General features: G+C 44.7%; 1 protein-coding gene across 4 annotated transcripts; it reads left to right on the top strand.

The window, feature by feature from the left end:
- Positions 1-17207, top strand: PPIH (peptidylprolyl isomerase H). 4 transcript variants are annotated; one of them, XM_082832987.1, is made up of 10 exons: positions 1-76; positions 429-493; positions 805-828; positions 1103-1147; positions 1354-1396; positions 5469-5561; positions 8818-8905; positions 9401-9441; positions 10242-10331; positions 17033-17207. In XM_082832987.1, the coding sequence occupies exons 1-9, from the start codon at positions 11-13 to the stop codon at positions 10308-10310; spliced, it is 534 nt and encodes a 177-aa protein (XP_082689113.1). In that variant the 5' UTR covers positions 1-10; the 3' UTR covers positions 10311-10331; positions 17033-17207. The 4 variants fall into 4 exon arrangements, with proteins under 4 accessions (XP_082689113.1, XP_082689112.1, XP_082689114.1 ...); XM_082832986.1 differs by having other exon boundaries at positions 17010-17207; XM_082832988.1 differs by lacking the exon at positions 17033-17207 and adding an exon at positions 16516-16538.
- The last annotated feature ends 4533 nt before the right edge of the window (positions 17208-21740 follow it).

Genomic DNA, 21740 nt, shown 5'->3' with positions numbered 1-21740 from the left:
GGTCGGAGCCATGGCGGTGGCAAATTCAAGCCCTGTCAATCCCGTGGTGTTTTTTGATGTCAGCATTGGCGGTCAGGTGAGGTCCTGGCAGCCACCCAGCCCACCGCCGAAGGGAAAGTGCACGGGGTCTGACAGGCAGATTTCATCCCTTCCCCAGGGGTAACGGACTCGGAAAGCCAGAAAGTGAAATTGGACCAGAACCTACCGACCTGCGGGGCGGGGTTGGGGAGGAAGGGAGGAAGGGAGAGAGAGGAGGAGTCTTGCCCGTCGTGGCGCCCCGCTTGCGGAGGGACTGGGTGGAAAGCTAGCGTAGGCTATGGAGGCGGAAGTGGGAGAGACCAAGCGGCATGTGGGAGGGAGGGTTCCCTGCTCGGTGAGGCCTTCACGGGCTTGGACTGAGCTTTCTGACCGTCTCCTGCCGGTTGCAGGAAGTTGGCCGCATGAAGATCGAGCTCTTTGCAGACGTTGTGCCTAAGACGGCCGAGAATTTTAGGTAAGGAGATGTTCCAGCTTTGCTGGATTAACTAAACCAGAAGCTGGGCCGCAGTCTGTGGAATCGTCTGCCTGCCTCTGTCCGTCCACTCACTGCCCTTGAGATCTAATTCCTTTGGGTATCGCTCTGAATAGTCTTGACTGTTCCCGTGTCAATTTATGTTGTTAATCTGTATGCCTGAGTGTCTGGACATCTGACTAGCCTGTAGGTGGGCTTGCTAGCGCCGATGCCTGTGCCCTCCCCTCCGAGGTTAGGAGCGCTCACAGCTGTGATGCCATGGTGACTGAATCATTCACTCCTTTCCCTTTCAGGCAGTTCTGCACTGGAGAATTCAGGTCAGTCTCAGACGTGGTTGAGTTCTCTGCTTTCTCCTGAGGGGTGTCCTGGGGCTGCAGTGAAGGTATTGGGGAACCACCGGCAGGCCTTGAATGATTGCTGGTGGCAGTAATAGAAGGTAATCCCCCACGGGTCTATCCTCTGTTCATTTGTCTTCTTTACCTCTCTTCTCTGACCATCTTTAGGAGAGTCTCTTTGGTTCAGGTGTGTGGTAAACTGGAAAGGCCTATGATTACCTGTCATCATTCCAAGTCTCTTTCTTTTTGGTTATAGAAAAGATGGGGTTCCAATAGGATACAAAGGGAGCACCTTCCACAGGTAAGGCCTTTGGCAAGCCATACTGGGGGGCTTTTAGGAAAACAAAACGGAGGATAATTCTTAGATCTTGAGAAGGGATGTTTTTATGAACTCAGCAACTGATTTGAAGATTTATTAAAAGTCAAAGTGATAAATATTATATTTTGAAATCAGTGTTATCCTAAACTGCAGAATCTTCTCTCAGGATGCTTTGTTCTCTGTTTCAGGGTCATAAAAGATTTCATGATTCAGGGTGGAGATTTTGTTAATGTAAGTATTGTTCCTAGCCTATTAAGGACTTATAGGTTTGGTTTTTTGTTGTTATTGCAGCTGCTGCTGTTTTTACTTCAGGGACCCAGTCTTAAGGCTTGAGAACAATGGCCAAGTTTGATGGGGGAGAGGGTGGGGATGGGAATGTCCTTCGATGGCTACTACTCACTGCATCACTAGATGACAGATATCAGCACTTTGAGTCACTGACTTCCAAATCTCAGCCTTTTAGGACCAGAAAGTGAACTTTCCCAGCATACCAGTAGATGATCCATGACAGACCCAAATTAATTGGTCACATAGAATTTAGCTAGAAATCGGATGTAATTTGTTTTTTCTAAATGGTTGTTAAGTCCCTTTCCAGTGAGCTAAATGCTTATGCCCCATTTTCCTGTCCACTTCTGGAAAGCTGAGTTTTGTTTTTAATCAAAAGTTCATTAGTGGGAAAGGAATCAGAGCAAGAGAGTTCTGGAAGGATGTTTTCCCTATTCACTGGGAGAGCCCAATGAACTAATCCTTCACTGCTAAGCATGATTTTATTGTGACGAGACTGTGTATATCCCCGTATCAAGCCTCCTCCGCTTCCTCCAACCTTGGAAGGTGCTGAGTAAACCACATTTACGCTTTCTTAAGCCCACTTTTCTCCTTACCCACCCACTTCTGTGCATGATCTTTCTTGTTAATACCATTTGGTTAGTCGTGATGCTGTTTTCATAGATTTGGGAGACATTCTTTCTCCTTTATATGTAAATTTAGTTTGACTCTCAGGAGTTTTTTAAGATCTCTCTTTCCTATCTAGGTAAGTTTACAAAGTGGCAAATTTGGGGCTGAATCAAAAACAGATATGTTTTATTTTATCTGTTTGATGTCGCAAAACTGAGAGATTTTAACCGAAAAATTTTCTCTTTAACATATGGAAAGTAGGGGTACATGAGGCCTGTGTTTCTCATGCAGCAACAGTTGGTTGGAGTCAAGTAACTGCTCCCTTTAGCACGGTGTGTCCTTATTATTAAACCATTTCCTTCCCTTATTTATGTCATCTGCCCCTGTAGGCATTTAAGTTTGCAACACCTGGTCACAACTGATCATAGTAGGGCTTGGGGTGACCATATACTTTTTTATTGGCTGGTAAGAGGGCTGAGAAGCTATTCTCTGCCTTCTTTCCTTTCTTCCCATAGGCTCCTATATTACCATTATTGTCTTAGCAGGGACAGGACCAACTTCTTACGGGTCATTGCCAGAATCTTTGCCAGGCACATTTGATCACTAACTGATAGCCCCAGGGTTAGATAGCAGTTGGTCAGCCAGAAGGCTGAGCCTCAGAGAGAAGCAATTACTCAGAGCTACCCTTAGGGCAGAAAAAATGGAATGAGCAAGAGGCAGAAGAAGCAGGATTTGAGACCTTCTAAAGTTGGACCAAGAATATTTGTTTGTTTTAATGATATTTGTTTTTGGTTTTTTTCTGATTGCAAAAGAAAAGCACAGAAATGAAAATAAATCATCTCTCAAGGAATCTCGCCTCCCAAGGAATATACTCTTGGCATTTTAGTTTTAGCTGCCTGTCTTATCATTGCATATATATGTGTGTCAAATATTATTTTTAACAGACTTAAGATCATATGTGTGTTTTAACTTTTTTGTGCTTGATAATTGTCTGCATTTTCCCTTGTCATTGTCTTCTTCCAAAACAGTCTTTCTAATAGTTACCTAATATTCCGTTATGAACAATGAATCTATTTGATCAGCCCACTGTTATTGAAGATTTAAGTTGCTTTCTCTTGTTTGCCCTACAAATTAATTTTGTCATTTTCCCTACTGTGGCTTCTGGAGTGCAGTAGATAGTATGATTATATAGAGAATGATGTGGTTAACTGTTCTGTTCTCTAGGTTTATTGGGAAATTGGAAATAAACGTGTTTTCCTTCTGTATGTATGTATGTATATATTTATGTGGAGTTAAAGGTATAATAGCTTACGTTTACATAGTGCTGTATGGATTGCAAAAGACTTTTCTCATAGACACTAATTGGATCTTTATGGCAATGGTATAAGGAGTAGGTAGGTGATTGCATCCTCACTTGATAGTTGAGGAAACTGGGGCTCAGAGATAGGAAGTGACTTCCCCAGCTCAATAATGATAGATCTGAAACTCAAATCCAGTCTTTCCACTATACAGAGCTTGGTTTTATTGATAATTTTTTAAAATAAATTTATTGTTTATTGGGCGCGTTTGGTCTTCATTGCTGCACGCGGGCTTTCTCTAGTTGCGGTGAGCAGGGGCTACTCTTCGTTGTGGTGCGCAGGTTTCTCACTGCGGTGGCTTCTCTTGTTGCGGAGCACGGGCTCTAGGCGCACGGGCTTCAGTAGTTGTGGCACGCGAGCTCAGTAGTTGTGGCCCACGGGTTCTAGAGCGCAGGCTCAGTAGTTGTGGTGCACGGGCTTAGTCGCTTCATGGCATGTGGGATCTTCATGGACCAGGACTCGAACCCATGTCCCCTGCACTGACAGGTGGATTCTTAACCACTGCATTACCAGGAAAGTCTCAATAATTTTTAGTCAAATAACGATTTGAATTTGAGAGTTTTCTTTTCTTCCTTGGCTTTTGTTAATTCCCTTTAGTAGGCTTTGCTCCAGTAAGGGCCCCTCGATTCTACACTAGGTCAGTGTTTCCACATTCCATCATGTACCCAGTATATATATATATATATTTTTTTTTTACTGCATTGGGTCTTCATTGCTCTGTGCGGGCTTTCTCTAGCTGAGGCTAGCAGGGGCTACTCTCCTCTAGTTGTGGTGAGCAGGGGCTACTCTTCGTTGCAGTGTGTGGCCTTCTCATAGCAGTGACTTCTCTTGTCGCGGAGCACGGGCTCTAGGTGCGCAGGCTTCAGTAGTTGTGACGCGTGGGCTCAGTAGCTGTGGCTCACGGGCTCTAGAGCACAGGCTCAATTGTGGCGCACAGTCTTAGTTGCTCTGTGGCATGTGGGATCTTTCCGGACGAGGGCTTGAACCCGTGTCCCCTGCATTGGCAGACCGATTCTTAACCACTGTGCCACGAGGGAAGTCCTAATATTCTTTTTCTTTACTAACTGGCTGGGAGAGATTGGTCTTTTGGCACTCTCTCAATATTACCTTTAAACCCCAGAGATTCTATTTAAGGTACTGCAAATATGGCCTTGGTCAAGTTGCTTTATTACCCTGACTTAGGTTTGCTCACCTGAAAAATGGGGAAGATGATAATGCTTATTCCACAGAGTTACTGGAAGAGCAAAGAGATTACACAAATAGAGCTAGTTTAAGCATAGATTGGGGATTTGTGACAAGGTGTTTCCTGGAACCCAGAGGAAGAAATAGATCTAGGAACTAGAGAGCCACAGAACCAATGAGTCCCTTCTCTCTGTTTCTCTAGCACTCTCTACACATGTGTTGCATTCTCTTTCTCTTCTCCAGTCCACCTTGAAGAAGATAGTTATCTCCAGCTTCCAGGTTTACATGATACAAGTTCAACCTCAAGAGAGCAGCTATTCTACTTCATGTTTCCCAGAGAAGGAACTCTAGTTGGCCCTGCATGAGTTAGGCATCCTCCCCTGGACCTCCCCTGACTTCAACTTTGACCAGGAGGGTGGTATCCTGTTGTATAGATTACACTTCCAAGAGCCCACCCACCTGCATAGTTGGGGGAGTGGAGCCATAGACAGTTAAATAGATTCTCTTAGATGACTGCAGGCATGAGAGTCTTTGGGAAGGGCATCGATGCATCAGTTATGTATGTGGTCACTGTACTGCTGTCCTGTGCTTTGCTTGTGTCTTAGCCTGTCTTTACCTTTCTAGAGGTCCAGCTGTGACCTGTTGTTTTTTCCAGCCCGTGAGATGCCCTGGCCAGGTTGTGGGCTGCACGTCCCTTGGAGGGGGCTTGCTTTGATTGCAAGATAGGGTCAAAGAGGTGTGGCTCCCAAAGTGACCTGCAAGAGTAAAAGGACATTAAAGCAGTGAGGCTTGGGGTGCAGCAACTGCTTCCTCTGGGCTCTAGGGGCCAGTGCTCACAAGTGGCTAACACTTCCCTTCTCTCTGCTCAGGGAGATGGTACTGGAGTCGCCAGTATCTACCGGGGGCCATTTGCAGATGAAAATTTTAAGCTTAGACACTCAGCTCCAGGCTTGCTTTCCATGGTAAGTTGGGACCAGTCAAGGTTTTGGGCTAGATTTATAGCCAGCTGACTTCTGGGTCACTCTTGAGGCCCAGTGCTGTTTCTTGGGATGGAAGCAAATGCTTTCCTTCCCTTGCTTGACCCAGGATTCACCTCTGTACTGCCCACCTCTTTCCTCAATCTGGTTTGATTTTGTTGGGCTGGATCCACTAGCAGGCTGGGGAGCCAAAATTGAACTCTGATGTATGTTTTCTTACTTTGTTTGAGCCAGAACGTGTGGTTGGGCACTCAGCCTTGCTGCTTAGAATGTAGCCAGCTGTGCTTTCAAGACCCAGTGTTCACGCCCCTATCACACCACTCACCAGAACTCGCACAGCACCCATTCCTTTACACTGCCTTCTGGCTGGTCACCCCTTTCAGCTCACTCACCACTCCTCCTTCCCCATCCCAGTACCCTTCCTTCCCATTTATAACCCCACTCACCCATCTCATTCCCCTTTCACCGTCCCCCTGCCCACCTCCTTCAGCCCCTCATCTACACACCCCCACTCGCTCCCCCCTTCACTTGCCCTTATTCACCCCTCACTCCTCATTTCCCCTTCCCCCTCCCACCTTGCTTCTCTTTCACTCTTCAAGCCTCTCCCTCCCTCCTGTCATCATCCATTTCCTTCTGTCAGTGTGCCAAGTCTCACTCCCCCAGACACAATATTTACATGCACACATTCTCTGTCCTGCTTGCCCACTCTTCCATTCATCTACTCAGCCATTCATCAAATAAAGATTGTTGACATACACTGTTTCAGGCCTCATGGTAAGACATGAGGATACGGGCCTGATCCCTGGCCTCGTGACATTTAACATCTAGTGGGGGAATCGCACATGCAGAATGATGGGTCCAGTATAGTATAATTCATGCCATCAGTGTAATAAGGGGAGGGTACCTCAGTGTATGTAAAAGTACTGTGAGGGCCCCAAGGAATGAGAGTAATTGCTGCAAGGATCCAAAGAAGTTCTCTACCAGATGGCATTTCAAGTCAAGCAAACTGCCTAGACAAAAGATGTGTGACCATGAAATAGCAGGGTGGCATGGGCAAGGGACAGAAAGTGAGGAAAGTGATGTGAATGGGGAAGGGAATGACTAGTAGAGACCACCGGAGAGGCAGGTGGGTGTAGGGCTTTAAATGACAGAATAAGGATGAGGTATGTGGACCTTATTTTATAGGATATGGAGAGCCATGCACTTTTTTGAGCAGGGCTGATCAACTTGTTTTAAAACAAAGACCCTGGCTGCAGTGTGAATGGAAGACAGGAGTGGAGAGGGTAGGGCAGAGAAGCCAGTTAGGAGGCTGCCATAATAATTGGGTGAGCCTAGCATAGCAAAGAGTGTACAAGTCTCTTTTAGGAAAGTGAGGCTGGGCAAGCATGTGTGTGCAGAAGTGGCTTAAGTGGGCTTGGATCATCGCCGTGAGGACTGCATGCCACTATGTTAGCATCTGGGGAGGAGTCAGAAAATGCAAGGAAGCCTTGGTCTCTGCTCCCTTCAGGCTGACACTAGTTAAGTTGTGCTGTCACACATCTTGTAGCATAATTGTTTTTGCTTCCATCCTCCACTAAATAATGCGTTCCTCAAGGGCAGGGACTGAGTCTCATTGATCTCCAAGCCTTAATACCTGATATAGCAAGGTGCTGAGCAGATACTGATGAATGACTGAAAGATAATCAGAATAAAGGCTAATGTTGAGCACATACTCAACAACACTTTATTTGCATTAATTCATTTTACTTCTCTCGTTATTCCTTTGAGCTAGGTACAAATGAGGAGACCGAGGCACAGAGAGGTTATGTGGCTAAACTAGATCCCAGTCAGTGATGGAGCTGGGATTCAAGCTCAGTCGTCTGGCTCCAGAGCTTATTCCCTAAGCCAGTAAGCTATCCTTCCTGGAAGAATGGATAAGTGAGTGGCTAAGGGCAGAGAGTTCCCTGAGCTAAAAACACATGTTGTCTGACTGTTTTCCTGTCTGCTTGCTAGTAAATGTTTATACATTGAGCAGCAAGATAGATACATAGATAGATAGAAGAAACAGAAAGAAGGGAGGGAGGAAGGAAGGAAGAATTGGGACCACTGAGGAGTGGTCAATTCCACTCCTCAGGGCAATTCCAGAGTGTAGGTCTATTCTGACTGGCTCAGGCTGTCCCTTGCTTTCATATGTGAGATGTTCCTGCATACATGTACAAAAACCCCAAACAGCCTTGTCTCGCATGGGGAATTTCTAAAGTATAATGTGACATCCCTAACTAGAGCTTACCCCTAGACAATGTCTTTAATGTATTTCATATACATTTTTATTCCTTCAGTGTTGAACACAGACTCAACCAATTTAATTCCATTAAGCATCCAGTTAAGGCTAGTGACCTATCTAATGATTTCCAGTGTTGCCTCTGTATTATTACTTTGATGAGACCTGTGCTCTTAATAGCACTAGTTCTTTCAGTTTTCCATTTTCCATTAATTTTTTTCCAAAATAATGTAAATATGCATTGGAATACTCACATGGTTACACAGACATTGTGGTAAGGCAGTGCTGCTGAAACGTGATGTGGGTTTGCTGATTGCTTTGCGTTGTAATTATAGACTGTTCTTTTATAAAGTATTGTGAAATCATGATATCATTGTGAAATCATGATATCATTGTGAAATCATGATATAAAGACAATTTCAAGGGAGGAAAAGGGAAGGGATATGGCTGAAGAATTTGAGATTCTTGATTTAAAAAACTTTTACCGGTAAAATTCAATAATAAAGGATTTGGGGTGTAGCTGTAAAAAGCAAATGTCATTGATTAACTGTAGTCTTTTTTTCTAGCATAGCAGCTTCTTGCCCCTTAAATTTTCTTGTTACCATTGTTAAGGGACAGTACAGAGTCGTTCAGACAGAGTAGCTTATGGCACAGGCAACAGGCTTTTTCTCAGCTGGTACCTAATTTGTAAGTGTAATCCAGTTATTACTGGTTTTGGAATAAATACAGCAAATCTGGTTCTATAATCAATTGTTCCCATTATAAAAATTCACACTGTAGGAGGGCAGAAATTGTGTGTTCTCTTCCTCTCTGTATTCTGTTCCTCTCTGTATCCTTGGGTCCTAGCTCATAGTAGATGCTCAGTCAGGTTTGCTGAAAGAAAGCATGGAGGACTCAGGGCTACAGGCTCTTTTGGGGAGTTTTGTCCTTTGGCTAACATGGCCAGGAAAACTCACTGCAAATATATTTGGTTTCCATCAGGCAAACAGTGGTCCCAGTACCAATGGCTGCCAGTTTTTCATCACCTGCTCTAAGTGTGATTGGCTAGATGGGAAGCACGTGGTGTTTGGTGAGTCCTATTCCTGTCCTAATCCAAGCCCAATTCACCCAGAGTGGAACTTCCTATAGAACTGGTCCCCTGACTCTTGTACCAAGAGTGCTCATCAGGTGTAACTGCCCTGGGTAGTAGTAGGAAAGGTGGAAGCCATGGGAGGTGGGGAGGATTTGTGGTTAGAGAGCTAGAGGGGAGGACGAAGGGGCCATCTGATGTAGTGAGTAACCACCTGGGCAATAGGTGTGTCTGAGGGGGGATGGTAGCACTTAAGAAATACCACACAGAGGAAGCATGGTATAGTGGAGCTTTGCAATTGCTCAGACCTAGTTTTGAGCCCTAATTCTGCTACTTACCACCTGTGACCTTGGGCAACATTTCACTTCCACTGAATATTAATTTTCTGATGTTAGTCTGAGGATCAAATGAGATAATGGCTGAGAATGGGCCTTGGAGGCTGGAAAGTACTGTGCAAACGAGAGTAATAAAGTCCAGCTCATACTCTTTCTACAGGAAAAATCATTGATGGACTTCTGGTGATGAGAAAGATTGAGGTGAGTCCTGTTTTGATCTCCTCTTTCTCAGCCATTCTGGCCTAGTACTACCTCACTAGTGTCGAGGCGCGGGAGAACCGTGAGTGGGCTCTGGTTAGGCCCAGGCTTCACTCCTCCAGCTTCAGGGAGGAGGAGAGGGAGGAGAGATCATGTACCCCCCAAGGGTTCTGGGCCCTCAGCCTCTCCGGTGCGGTGCCTACTGAGCTTTGGCCTCTGCTGTCTCCTCCATCTAGTTGAGAAAATCCTCTTCAGCATTTTACTCAAGGTCCTTCATGATCGGGTCCCTGCCTCCCTCTCCACGACCCCTTCTGCTACTGCCACTTCCGCATTCTAGTCCCGTCAGGCTACGAGCCCTCCTCTAAACACGCATACACGCCCCTGCCTCTTGCTCCTTCCTGCCCTCGAGTCTTTGCTCAGGCTGTTCCCTCTACCGAGGTGTTCTCCCTTCTTTTCCTCCTGGTGGGATCCCATCCATCCTTCTGGGCCCAGCTCAAATATCCCCTGTTCTGTGAATCCTTCCCTGGCCTGTGCAAGCAGCAGTTTAGTTGCTTCCTCACCCTGTATTCAACTCTCTCTTATGACTTACTACATTGTTACATGTCATGAGTTTGATGTTTTCTAAATGTTGTACATTTTCTCTTTGATATGTATTATATTCTTCCCCTGTCTGCTAGGCTACAGACTGTTGTCAGATCAGCCTGTAAGCTCTGAGTCCTTAGCCTAGGGGCCTGCAGGCATCAGTAAGTGTGTGGTGGGGGAGTGTCTGAGTGGAGGAGTCACCACTGTGCTTTCTCTCCTAGAATGTTCCCACAGGCCCCAACAATAAACCCAAGCTGCCTGTGGTGATCTCACAGTGTGGAGAGATGTAGTCCAGAGGAAGACTGAATCAGGTAAGTGTGTCTTTCTTGAGCAGGAGTCAGGACCCCAGAGAAGGCAGCTGGTCTAGTAGAAAGCACTTTAGACCTGAAGACACGGAATTGAGCCCAGTTCCTCTCTGCGTGCCCTGGGAGAAGTCAATTCCCTTTCTTGAGCCTGTTTTCTCATCTGCCAAATGGTGATAATACGTATCTCCTCGGGTCACCATAAGCATCACAAGAGAAAGGGTTGGTAGGACACTTTACTTTTCTAACACTTTATAGTTTACAAAGTATGAACCTGAAAACCATCAGGCACTTTCTGATAGCACTCTTAGACTCTAGTTCCATTTAGTAGTCCCTCTATGAAGACCTGGCTCCATCCCTGGGTCATTCCCTTCTGGGACCAGCCTGGGCAGCCAGGAGACACCCCTATCATGCCTCTCGTCAGAACCGACGCTGCGGTTCCAGCCCCTGACTTTGTATTTGCCAGCCTCATAGGTGAATGTGACACATTTCTCAGCCTACATAGACTCACTTCCTACCCGGTCTTGTCACTCACTGCCTGCTCTGTGCTGGGCACCATTCTGAGCATGGGGATGGGGGAAAGAATTGAAAGATGCCTCCACCCTTTAGGAGCTTATGGAGAATAAAACACATTCTCAGAGGTGATCACTAGTAATATGAGTGATGTTGTTAAGGATTAATAAGAGTTCAAGAAAGAAATTGATCACTTCCAGCTGGGTAAAGGATGGTAGTGCTTTGCCTTTCTTTTCTTTTTTTCTTTAATTTTCAAACCTGCAGAAAAGTTGGAAGAGTAGTACATTGAACACCTATCTACCTTTCACCTAGATTCACCAATGTTTAACATTCTTGTTTTATCATTTTACTTTGACATTTGTTTCTTTCCCTTCTTCCCTCTCCTCCCATTTCCATTCCTCTCCTGCTCTTCTTCCTTCTTTCCTTCCTTTCCCTTTCTTCATTTCTTTTCCATCTGGAAGTTGAGGACTTCTTGACACTTTACCCCAGAATACTTCAGCAAGTGACTCCTAAAAATAAGAGCGTCCTGCATAATCACAATAGTATTGTCTAATATACATGCTCAAACTTCCTCAGTTGTCCACAAAGTAACTTTTTTTAGCTCTAAAACAAGAAATCCATTCCAGGTTCACATATTTCATTTGATTGTTTATTTTTAGTTATGAAAGCAACATCATCTCCTGAAATGTATGAAAATTTTCCCAAAAAACAGTTAAGGCCCTCCCCTTAACAGCTCACCCCCAGCCACATCCCCATCCCACTGCTCTCCTCAGAGGTAACTTGTTCATCAGCTTGATGTATGTCCATAGGGCCTTTTCTTTGCCCATCTAATTTTGGGAGGTTTTGTTTTTCCTAAATGGCATCATACTGTTTGTTCATCACTTTATTTCCATTTGATCTTATGTCTGGAAGAGTTTTCCTCCTCCACTCATGTAAAACTCTGTTGTATTTAAACAAAACAAAACTGATATAATATGCTATAAGATGTTTGTAGCAAATATTTTATTTTACCTTCCTCTTAATGATTTGAATAATTATACATTCTGAGTCTTAGTTCTTTACGTGTTTTGACCATTTTGTCTAGAATATATTTTAAGAAAAAACTGGCAGTGGGTTTAACTTTGGTGATATCCTTTCTTAAACGGAAGCTCTAAATTTTGATGAGATCAAAATTTTTAATCTTTTCCCTTGTGTTGTGTTTTATCTTGTTTAAGAAGGTCCTTACTACAATCATAATGCCTTCTGTATTTTTTCTAATGTTTCTATAGTTTTATTTGTATACTTGCAAAATTATCTAGAATTTATTTTTCTGGACTCTGCCTTTTTTTCAAATGGAGATCTAGTCAAATACCAGACCATCTTAATGACTGTGTATACCTCCATCTGTGACTTACTTTGTGTTCACAGCATCTGGCACTTACAGGCATTCAGTTAAAATTTATTACATGAGTTAATAGAGAGGGAGAATGTCAGGCATTTTAGGCAGGGAACTGGTGTGAGCAAATGCCAGGGCAGGAATGCACAAGTGTGTGCTGGAAGCTCACGTGGACTCTCTTGTTCAGCCAAGTGCTCCCTTCTCAGGCCTAGTTGACACTCTCAGCTTTCTTTCCTGCCAGTACTAGGGGCCCCAGGCTCAACGTGCTTTCCCCCTGCCCTTGCTGCTGGCCACTCTCCTACTCGTTTCTTGGCTGAACTAAAGTTGAGCTCATAAGTCCTTTTCCTTCCAAAGAGTGACCACTGATCACCACCAGAGGACAGAAGATTACAAAAACAATAAAAGTTAGAAATCCTTTTATGTTTAGGGCCTTTTCTTTATTTTTCTGAGACCCTTACAGATAGTTACTGGAAATACATGTTAAGAGTTTGTTTTCTGAGGGTGGGCGATCATCAGCCCTCCTCTCCTCACCCGCTATTAGCAAAGGTCACGTAAACATTTGCCCCCATAAGCCCTTCCTTTTAGCCTACAACCCCAAGCAGAACAAATTCCATGGAGGACATTTGATGCTCCAGAGGCCCTCTAGACCAGAACTTTCCAGTAGGCATTCCTTTCTGTGATGGTGGAAATGTTCTGTATCTGTGCTGTCCATTATGGTAGCTTCCAGCTACATGTGACCGTTGAGCACTGGAAAAATGTGACTGGTGTGACTGAGGGACTGAATTTTTACTTTTATTTAATTTTAGTTAAATTTAAAGAGCCACATGTGGTACCTCCAATTTAGTTTCTAACCTTGACCTGCTCAGAATTAAATCTTTCATAGCTTATATTTAGAGACAATACAGTAAAAGCAGTTATATCACTTATTGAATATTTCTTGTGCTCAAATTCTGAGCTAAGAACCTTACTTTAATTATCTCATTTAACTTTACCAAGTTAAAAACTCAGGGGCTTCCCTGGTGGCGCAGTGGTTGAGAGTCTGCCTGCCGATGCAGGGGACGCGGGTTCATGCCCCGGTCCAGGAAGATCCCACGTGCCACAAAAAACAAACAAACAAACAAAAAAACTCATAGGTTTTAAGGTGTTAGGGAATCTAGGTGGCAGTCTGACCTTAAGGCATTCCACAGATGGGTTCCCCACTTTGGGTTTTTGAGTAATGGATTTGGGAGAAAGTAAGGAAAGTTAAGTAAAAGATTTGGGAGTATGGTATCATTTCATCATGTTTCTTCCCAGCTGTGAAGTTACAAGCATCTCTGATTTCTAAAGGAGTATTTCAGATCCCTCAGGTTGTTTGAGGGCAGAATAATGCTTGACAGCCAGTGTAGATGATGTTTTTAAGTCCTACTAGGCAGTATTTCTCAAACTTTAATGTACATATGAACCACCAGGAGATCTTGTTAAGGTGCTGGTTCTGATTCAGTGGGTCTGGATGCAACGTAAGATTTTGCATTTCTAACCAGCTCTCAGGTGATGCTGATGCTGACTTGGAGTGGCAAGGCTACAGGGGAATAACAGTCTGTCTTTTAATAGAGAACCCACCATATTCCAATCAGAAAAGACCCAGGAGGAGATAATCTCTTGGTGGCATTGGTCCAGCAGGAATCTACTGCATTCAAATCAAGAGATCACCTAATCATGCATTTAAGGCCTGTGCCTAGTCACTGGAAATAGAAGATAGGAAGGAGACAGAAGATAGGTGAAGTCACTTGATCAACTGTGCCTCCCTGTGAAGAACTTCCTTCCACAACTTCTTCTGTGCTTTACCTTAGGTCCTGACTTTGGTTTTAGTGAAAATGAAGTTTTCTGTATAACTCTAGGTATAGTAACCTCGGTTTTATCTCAGTGGGTCCTGTGAAAGCTTTTTACCTTGAATTTGATTAGGTATACATAAACGAACTTTGGGCCTCAGGATTCTCCTACCCAGTCTGAACTGGGTTCTTGGCTACTTACAACTGCATGGGGGGGCGGGTGGGGGGTGGGGCGTGGAACCTCTGTTTTGAAAACCTGAGAGTCTCTTGGAAAAGAGAGTGGCTGTGAGCTCTGACAGCCCTGCTAATCTCCCTGTGATCCCCAGGCCTGGTACTATCAAGCAGCAGAGATCTTTCTTTAGTTCATTGTTTCCTAAATTTCCCTGAAGATGAGAATCACGTAGGGGCACTTGCTAAACCTACTAATTCCCAGATCCCCCCCTGAAGAGTTTGAGTGAATTTGAGGTAGGATCAAGGATGCTATGTTGCTTCAGATGCTTCTTATCAGAGAAATGTGGGTAACCCTGCTTTAGGTGGTGCTGGTTGAATGTTTTTTAACATTTGTCTCTTAGGAAAAAATATAATTATACAGCACCTAGTTTTACAGGTATTATAGCTTACAATGAGGTGTTATTCGAGTTCACATAGTCAGTAGGTTAAAAATTAATTGTAGCTGTGGATGGTGGATATGGTAAGAGCTGTGACACTGCTGTTGGAATGACTGAGGTTTAGGAAATACTGTCCCCCAATCTGGGATTTCCTGTAGATGTGATACATTCCTGTAGAGGAAGATTCTGAAAGACACATTGGTGGCACGTGGGCTGGTCTTTCATTAATTAAGATAGGTCCCACACTGCAGATGAGGCAACAAACTTGGAAAGCCCAGTTCCTGCCTTAAAGGAACTCACAGTCTCTTGGGGAAACTGACAATTACAGTACAGTAAAGCACTGAACTGGAGGTTTTAAGACGAAGGAAGGAAAGTGAATGCCTGTGTCTGCCTGGAGTGTTTGGGAAGACGGCAGAAGAGATGTTTCAGCTGAGTACATGAAAGAATGGAGTTTGTCAGGGTAGCTAAAACTGGGGAGGGCATTCCAGGCAGAAGGAATGGCATGAGCAAAGGCACCAAGCAGGAAACAGCAGGAAGTGTAAGGGAAACTGCAAATAATTCAATATAGCCAAAGCAGGAAGATAAGAAAAGCAAACTGTAAGAGGCGAGGCTAGAGGAGGCCAGGGCCAGCTGTGAGATCCAGTGCAGGCTGAGGTATTCATATGTTAACCTGGGGATGGGGGTGAGCTTCAGGCAGTGTGTACATCTTTCCCCCCTAGGGTGAGAGTCCATCATGCTCCTGAGATTCCAAACGGTAGCCTGACCCTCCAAAAAGAACCAGGCCAGTAGGAGCCACTGAAGGATTTTGAGCAGGAGAACACGGTAATTGACTTTACTTATTCAGAAGATGATTCTAGCAGCAGTGTGGAGGATAGGCTAGAGGCCAGTGAGGTGTCCACTGCAGCATTCCGGGCCAGAGCAGAGGTTCCACATGAAAATATGCGTCTAGGGAGCACCAGAGATGTGGCAGCAAATATTTGCATGCCTGCTGGGTGTGTAACACCGCTCCCTGCCCTGAAAGTCAGAAGCCCTGCCAGCTAAAAAGGGCGGGGAGGGGAGAATGGCTCCATTCCAGTCCCTCCAGTACAAAGGCGAAGCTCCCTGCCCTGTAACCAGGCCTTACACACAGAGGGATACATCACGTCCATGGAATACTATATAGCCTTAAAAAGAAAGAGGTAGATCTGTATCTGTTGGCAGATTTCTAAGGTAAATTAAGAGACAAAGTCAAGATGTAGTACATTATGTAAACATGATGCTATTTATTTTGAATTACTCTTTCAGAAATTACTGTAGTGATAGATAGCTGACTGGTAGTAATGGTTACCTCTGCAGAGTAGAGATAGCAAAGAGACTTTCTTTTCAGTTTATATTGTCCTGTATATTGAATTTTCTACACTGGGCATGTATTTTATAATAGAAATACATACTGTATATATGTAGTTTTAACTAATCCTAGTTCCTCCCAGCCCTTCCCAGAAGCATGTAGCTAACATCAGTTTGTGAATCATTCCCTGGTCCCCTCCTGGGTGCACCCACAGTACTTGGTTCATCTCTCTATTACAGCATTTAACACAGTGTATCATGAATATGTTGGTCTGGTTTTCTCTAGACTGGTCCCTTTCTCTAGACATGGTCCCTTGAGGCAGGGACCATGCTGACTAACACAGTGCCTGGTCAGTGATAGAGCTTAGGTCCCGGAGCACCATGCAACTTACAAAGTGCATTTATACATTTTTGTACATTCTGCTTGAGGGCCCAGGGTTAAACTTCTGTCTGAGCCTGCGGTATGATGCCAGGACCCACTGTGCTCTGGAGGAAGAGGGGTGTGGTCATGTTTGGGGGGAGGGGAGCAGTAGTAACTGAGTGTACTCACCCTGTTCTTTTAGGACAGCTAACTCCAAGGCCATAAACAGAGGGTGTGGAGTTTCCTTTCTTTATAACCCTGGGACCAATCAAGGAAAAGGATTGCTCTTTGTTCTGGAGCTCCACAGAGAGCCATCAAGGTCTGGCAGAAAGCACACAGACTTCGGAGCCAAGTAGACCAGGAAGCCCCATCAGTGTCAGGCCATTGAACCCCTTGGAGCCCTAGTTTTTCCCTCCACTTAATTATAAATAATATATACTACACAGAGTTGTGAAGGGTAAATAATAAAGGGGACAGTGTATTGGCCGTACATATTAGTTTCTTTCTTGGTTCTGTGTAACACACCTCTCAGCTCTGCTCTGGGGCACCAAAGGTCTGGCCTGTGGCAAGAATCAAAGTGGTCTGCTCTTTGGGGAAAGGAGGGTTCGGGGTGTAGAGGAGAGCTGCGAGTGTTTTCTCTCATGGACTGTCCCCTCCCCGTTCCTCTGAGCTGCTTCTCTCTTCCATCTCTCACAGACCCTCCACATCTGCCATTGCAGGCCTTCCCTTGCTTGGGGTGACGTTCTTGAGTAAGATAAGCTGGATTGGCCCCTGTGTTTGCTTCCCTGCCTGCTGCTGCCCCATTTGATCAAAAGACCTTGGAAGTATCACAGACTCAGAAGCCAAGATTTTGTGTTTAAGTTTTCAACTGTAAATAAAGTTGTTCTTTTTTTTTTTTTGGTTTTTTTTTTTTTTTAACCGTGTGTTGTGTTCTTTTTAAATGGTTGTAATGATAGCCCTGTTTCCTCACTCCTTAGCTCCAGCTAGGAGTACTGACTCTCCCCAGAGGCCAGCATGGGCCAGAGCCAGGCCCTTGATATGTAGAGTTGATGCCTCAGATTTACAAGCAGTTGTAGCAGTCCCCTCTTAGGTTCAAGCTGATCAGGCAAAGAAGGCAAAGCCCCAGGGCCTTATGTTTCCAGTAGGTTCATTTTGGTTAGTTCTAGAGCCTGTGGGTGAAGGGTCACTAGCTTGGGATATTTTTGGATGGGAGACCATTTGGTAGAACGTGTCTTGATCATGATGAAGTGGAACTCATTTATTAATAGTTAAAAATCTTGGTTTGAATCCGAAGTCATTTTTTAAATAGCTGAGGTCTTGAGATGTTCACTTCCCCATTCAGAGCCTCAGTTTCCTCATCTGTAAAATGGGGATAATAATACTACTTCACAGCATTGTCGAAAGGGTCAAACGAGAATAGAGATGAGGATAACTTGTAGACAGTAACGTGCGTTGGAAAATTTTGTTTTGAAAGGAAATAAAAGGATAACAAAAACATAAAAGATAAAAAGATCCCATTGAGTGTAATGTTCAGGAGGTAAAGGGAGTCCCCTGGTATTCCTTTCATGAGGCAGTTTCTGTTATCCCATTCCTACTTTCTCCTGGCTCATGGCAGGGATGACTCAACTACTAGCAGCAGGCTACTGCAGCAGCAGAGTAGCAGAGAGCTGAATTCTGTGATAAAATAGAACCAGGCTAAAAGTGCCATTTCAGTGTACTGGGGGACAAGAAAGGCGGTGAGATATACAAGGGCCCTATAGTTTGGATATTTGCAACTGTCTAGCTAAGTAAACAGGATTCAGGGCACACGGGGAAGAAAGGGTTGTGATCTAGTGAAGGAGAAATCTTCAAGTAACTAAACGGGGTAGAATTATAAAGAGAGAGGAAGGAGGGTGAGCAGCTGGGATCCTGAGCTGATGTTCTTATGATGGGCCATTCAGTTGAATTCAGTTACACTTGGCACCTGCATTCTTTGCCAGTTTCTGTAAAGCTGTAAAGATGAGTAAGATGTGGCCTATGTTTGTGACAGGGGATAGGCATGGTTTGGATTCAGTGTGGTGTTAGAATGTGAGCCCTTATGAGGACAAGAAAGTTGGTCGTTTTTGTTTTTCACTGCCGTCTCCAGCACCTAGTAGCCAGTAAGTGTTCAATAAATATTTGTTGTGTGAATGATAGTGGTATGTATAAGATGCTATGGGAGCAGAGTGGGAAGATTGGGGGTGAGAGGAAGAGGCAACATTTGAGGTAAGTATTGACACATTGGTTGGAATTAGCCAGGATATAAGGGTGGGGAGGGCTTTCTAGGAAAAGGCAACTATGTTTTGGGGCCCAGAGTCTGTTAGAGATGGGGACAAGGTGAAAGTTTTGCAGAGGAGATTCTTGGAATGAAACCACTTGCCTTTCACATCACTTAAAGGTAGACACTGGAGCTGTGGTCACCACACTGGGCTCTCAGGGTGGCAAGGGGACTAGCATGGCTTGGGGAGCTCCCACCTTGGAACAGGAGATGGATTTTGACATGAACTGTTTCTCCTCCAGTGCTTCAGTATCATCTCTGCAGTGGCAGAGAGGGGGCTACAAGGAAACGAGTTTCTTAAATCACTCATCTTCATGTTCACTGAGCATGAAGAGAGACTTTAGTGAAGTAATTGGATGAGTAAGTAATGATACTTCTAAGTAACATTTTAAAGACAAGTATTACAGAATTTATATTTCTGCTTGAGAAGCCATCCCTTCAAAGCAGTTACATAAGGAAGGTTACTTATTCTCAGAGGTGCTGCTGCCATTATTCTAAGTGCCTTTGTAACTCCACTTTGGGGAAAAGCTCTCAAGCCTATGGGGCACACTTTTAAATTTCCTAAGTGTTGGCAGAATTGCCTTTGAGGAAATATTTTCTTTTTAACAGTCAAAAGTCACCTGGAGCTGGAACAGATGAACAGCAGCTCCGGGATCCACCTACTTCTCTCCCTTCACACTTGCTGCCGCAGACCTTTTTCACCTGGATTACTGGTGCTGCTGCCCAGATGACCTCTCTGCTGCCAGTACCTTCTTCTCCAATCCATTTTCTACATCACATTATTCACTTGACACATTAATTAAGATATTGTGTGTCAGGGACTATGCTAGATGCCTCAGGAACTCATAGTCTGGCAGGGAAGATATAATGAGTGCAGTACAGTGTGTTAGGAGAGGGTCTCCTAACCTACTAACATCTGAGGCAAGACCTAGAGGATGAAGAGTTAAGCAGGCAAAGGAGAAGGGAGAAAGGAAGAATGTTACAAGTAGAGGGAATAGTATGTGATAGCTCAAAGGAAGCAGTGGCTAAAAGGTCACCTGGAAGATTGGACAGGGAATGTGACAGAAGAGTGGGAAGTAAGTTTAGAGGTCATGCAGGGTCCTGCCAACCACATTAAGGAATCTGGACAATCCTGTGGGTGGTGTAGTCACTAAAAGATTTTAAGTAAGACAGTGTGATCAGATGGATGTTTTCAAAAGAACACTGGATATTGTGATGGGGAATATTAGAGTAAGAAAGGTAGAGACACTGGCTAGGAGGCCACAGCAGTGCTGTAAGCCAGGGGTTGGCAGGCCAGGTGTCACTCTCTATTTTTCCGTGGTTCATGAGCGAAGAATGAGAATGATTTTTAAATGTTTAAATAGTTGGGGGAAAAAAAGTTTAAATAGTTGAAAAATCTAAAGAATATTTTGTGACATAAAAATTGCATGAAATTCAAATTTCAGTGTCCATAAATTACATTTTTTTGGACCACAGATGCACTTGTTACTGATTGTCTGTGGTTACTTTCAGGCTCTAAATTTGAGTAGTTGAGAATCTGGCCTGCACAGCTTAAAACACTACCTGGCCCCTATAGAAAAGGTGCCTACACCTGCTCTGAGCAATGGATGGTGATGGCCTACACTAAAGCAGCAGCAGTAGGAAGGAAGAAACTCTGGATTGGCATTTAGAGATTTTTTTACGACTGATTCAGGGAGGCCTTTAAGGGGTGGAATTTACAGGCCTAGATGATACCGATGGGGTAAGGACTACTGCACTAGCCTCCTAGCTGGTCTCCCTACTTTCATTTTTGCCCCTCTGCAGCCCATTCACTATTCCCCAGCCATTAAAGAAAAAAAAAAGTGCCATTCCCTACTTTCAATTCTAAAATTACTCTTCTCACTATTGCCTTTAGGTTAAGTTTCAGATAAAATGTTCCTAATTTAACCCTGCCTACCTCTATAACCCAAATGTCTTCATTCTGGTCTTACTGGACTACTTTAGTTGTATTTGCCCCAGACCCCATCTCTTCTTGCCTCCTACGCCTTTGCATAAACCTCCATGTGCTTGGAGTCTGCACTAAACCTTCTCCCCACCGCCACTCCCAAAATGCTTTGTGCATTTGCAGCGCTGTAGTGTTGGGTGTGTTGCATGTTTAAATTTCTGCCTTTATCCCTAGACTGAATTTAAGAAGGCAGCAACTGGCGCACTTGTCCATACCCAGCAGATAGTAGACGCTTAATAAAGAACGAACTAAGGTGGACGACTTCATCTACATCATGCGGCAGCCTCAATTACAAATCGTTTGTGAAACGTGCATAGTAATCCCTGTTTCACATGGCTGTTTTAAGAATAAAATGCACGAAAAATGCCTAGCGTGCTCAATAAACGTGAGGTGAAATTAAACCTGATTTGTGGCCAATACGAAAAGATGTGAATACTCAAGACAGTCCTCCTGTGCCTGGTATGATAGATCGGGAGGCAGGTCCCCACGGAGTACACCCCCGCCCTCCATATGCTGGGCAAGGGCTGCCTGATACCTTGCGTGGTCCCCCCAAGGTGACTGCTCCGCCGTAAGCCGACGCTCTTTGAATGCATACGTTTAAGTCCGTTCCAGAAACTCTCAGCTCTGCCGCGAGTACACGGCCATTGTAGAAAAGACGGCTCTATCTGCAGTCATGGTCTGAGGTCACAAGGACCATATTTGGAGCAGGGCGGGCGGGAGGCCTTCTCTCCATATGGAGCTAAGGTGTCATTGGGCCCCGGGTCAGGTCGGGTAATCCCGGCTCAAGCGTCTGGCCGTGCCATTCCTTCGGCCAGGACACTGTCCTGGAATTCGGGCCCGCCCGGGTTGCCGCCTCGTGAAAGTCACGTTCTCTCTGCCCGTCCTCTCGAGTACTCTATGGTTCTCGTGGTGACTCTAATTCTAGTTCCGGTCTCTATGGCGGCGGCGGAGGCAGGAACGGTTGCAGGTCGGCCGAATTAGCTGCCTAAGGGCCAATGACAGTGGAGGAGTGATAGAGTATTAGCCAGTAGAAGTCAAGAGTTGAGGTCAGGTGGTGAGATTGACAGCATTGCTGGCCAGTAAACGATCCTTGGGGCGGGTCGATCGCCGGGCTTATCCCGCCCGTCCCGCCATTCTCGCTAGTTCG

The sequence above is a fragment of the Leucopleurus acutus genome, assembly GCF_964270905.1.
Source record: "Leucopleurus acutus genome assembly, chromosome: 2".
Classification (NCBI taxonomy): domain Eukaryota; kingdom Metazoa; phylum Chordata; class Mammalia; order Artiodactyla; family Delphinidae; genus Leucopleurus; species Leucopleurus acutus.
The sequence above is the reverse complement of the archived record's forward strand: the minus strand, read 5'-3'. Positions and strand labels throughout refer to the sequence as shown.

What these genes read in the sequence shown, in the direction of transcription:
- PPIH (XM_082832987.1), top strand. Translation starts at nt 11, where the DNA reads ATGGCGGTGGCAAATTCAAGCCCTGTCAATCCCGTGGTGTTTTTTGAT. An exon ending in TTCTGCACTGGAGAATTCAG is followed by an intron (nt 829 to 1,102) that starts GTCAGTCTCAGA and finishes TTTTGGTTATAG; the next exon opens with AAAAGATGGGGTTCCAATAG. An exon ending in AAAGGGAGCACCTTCCACAG is followed by an intron (nt 1,148 to 1,353) that starts GTAAGGCCTTTG and finishes TCTCTGTTTCAG; the next exon opens with GGTCATAAAAGATTTCATGA.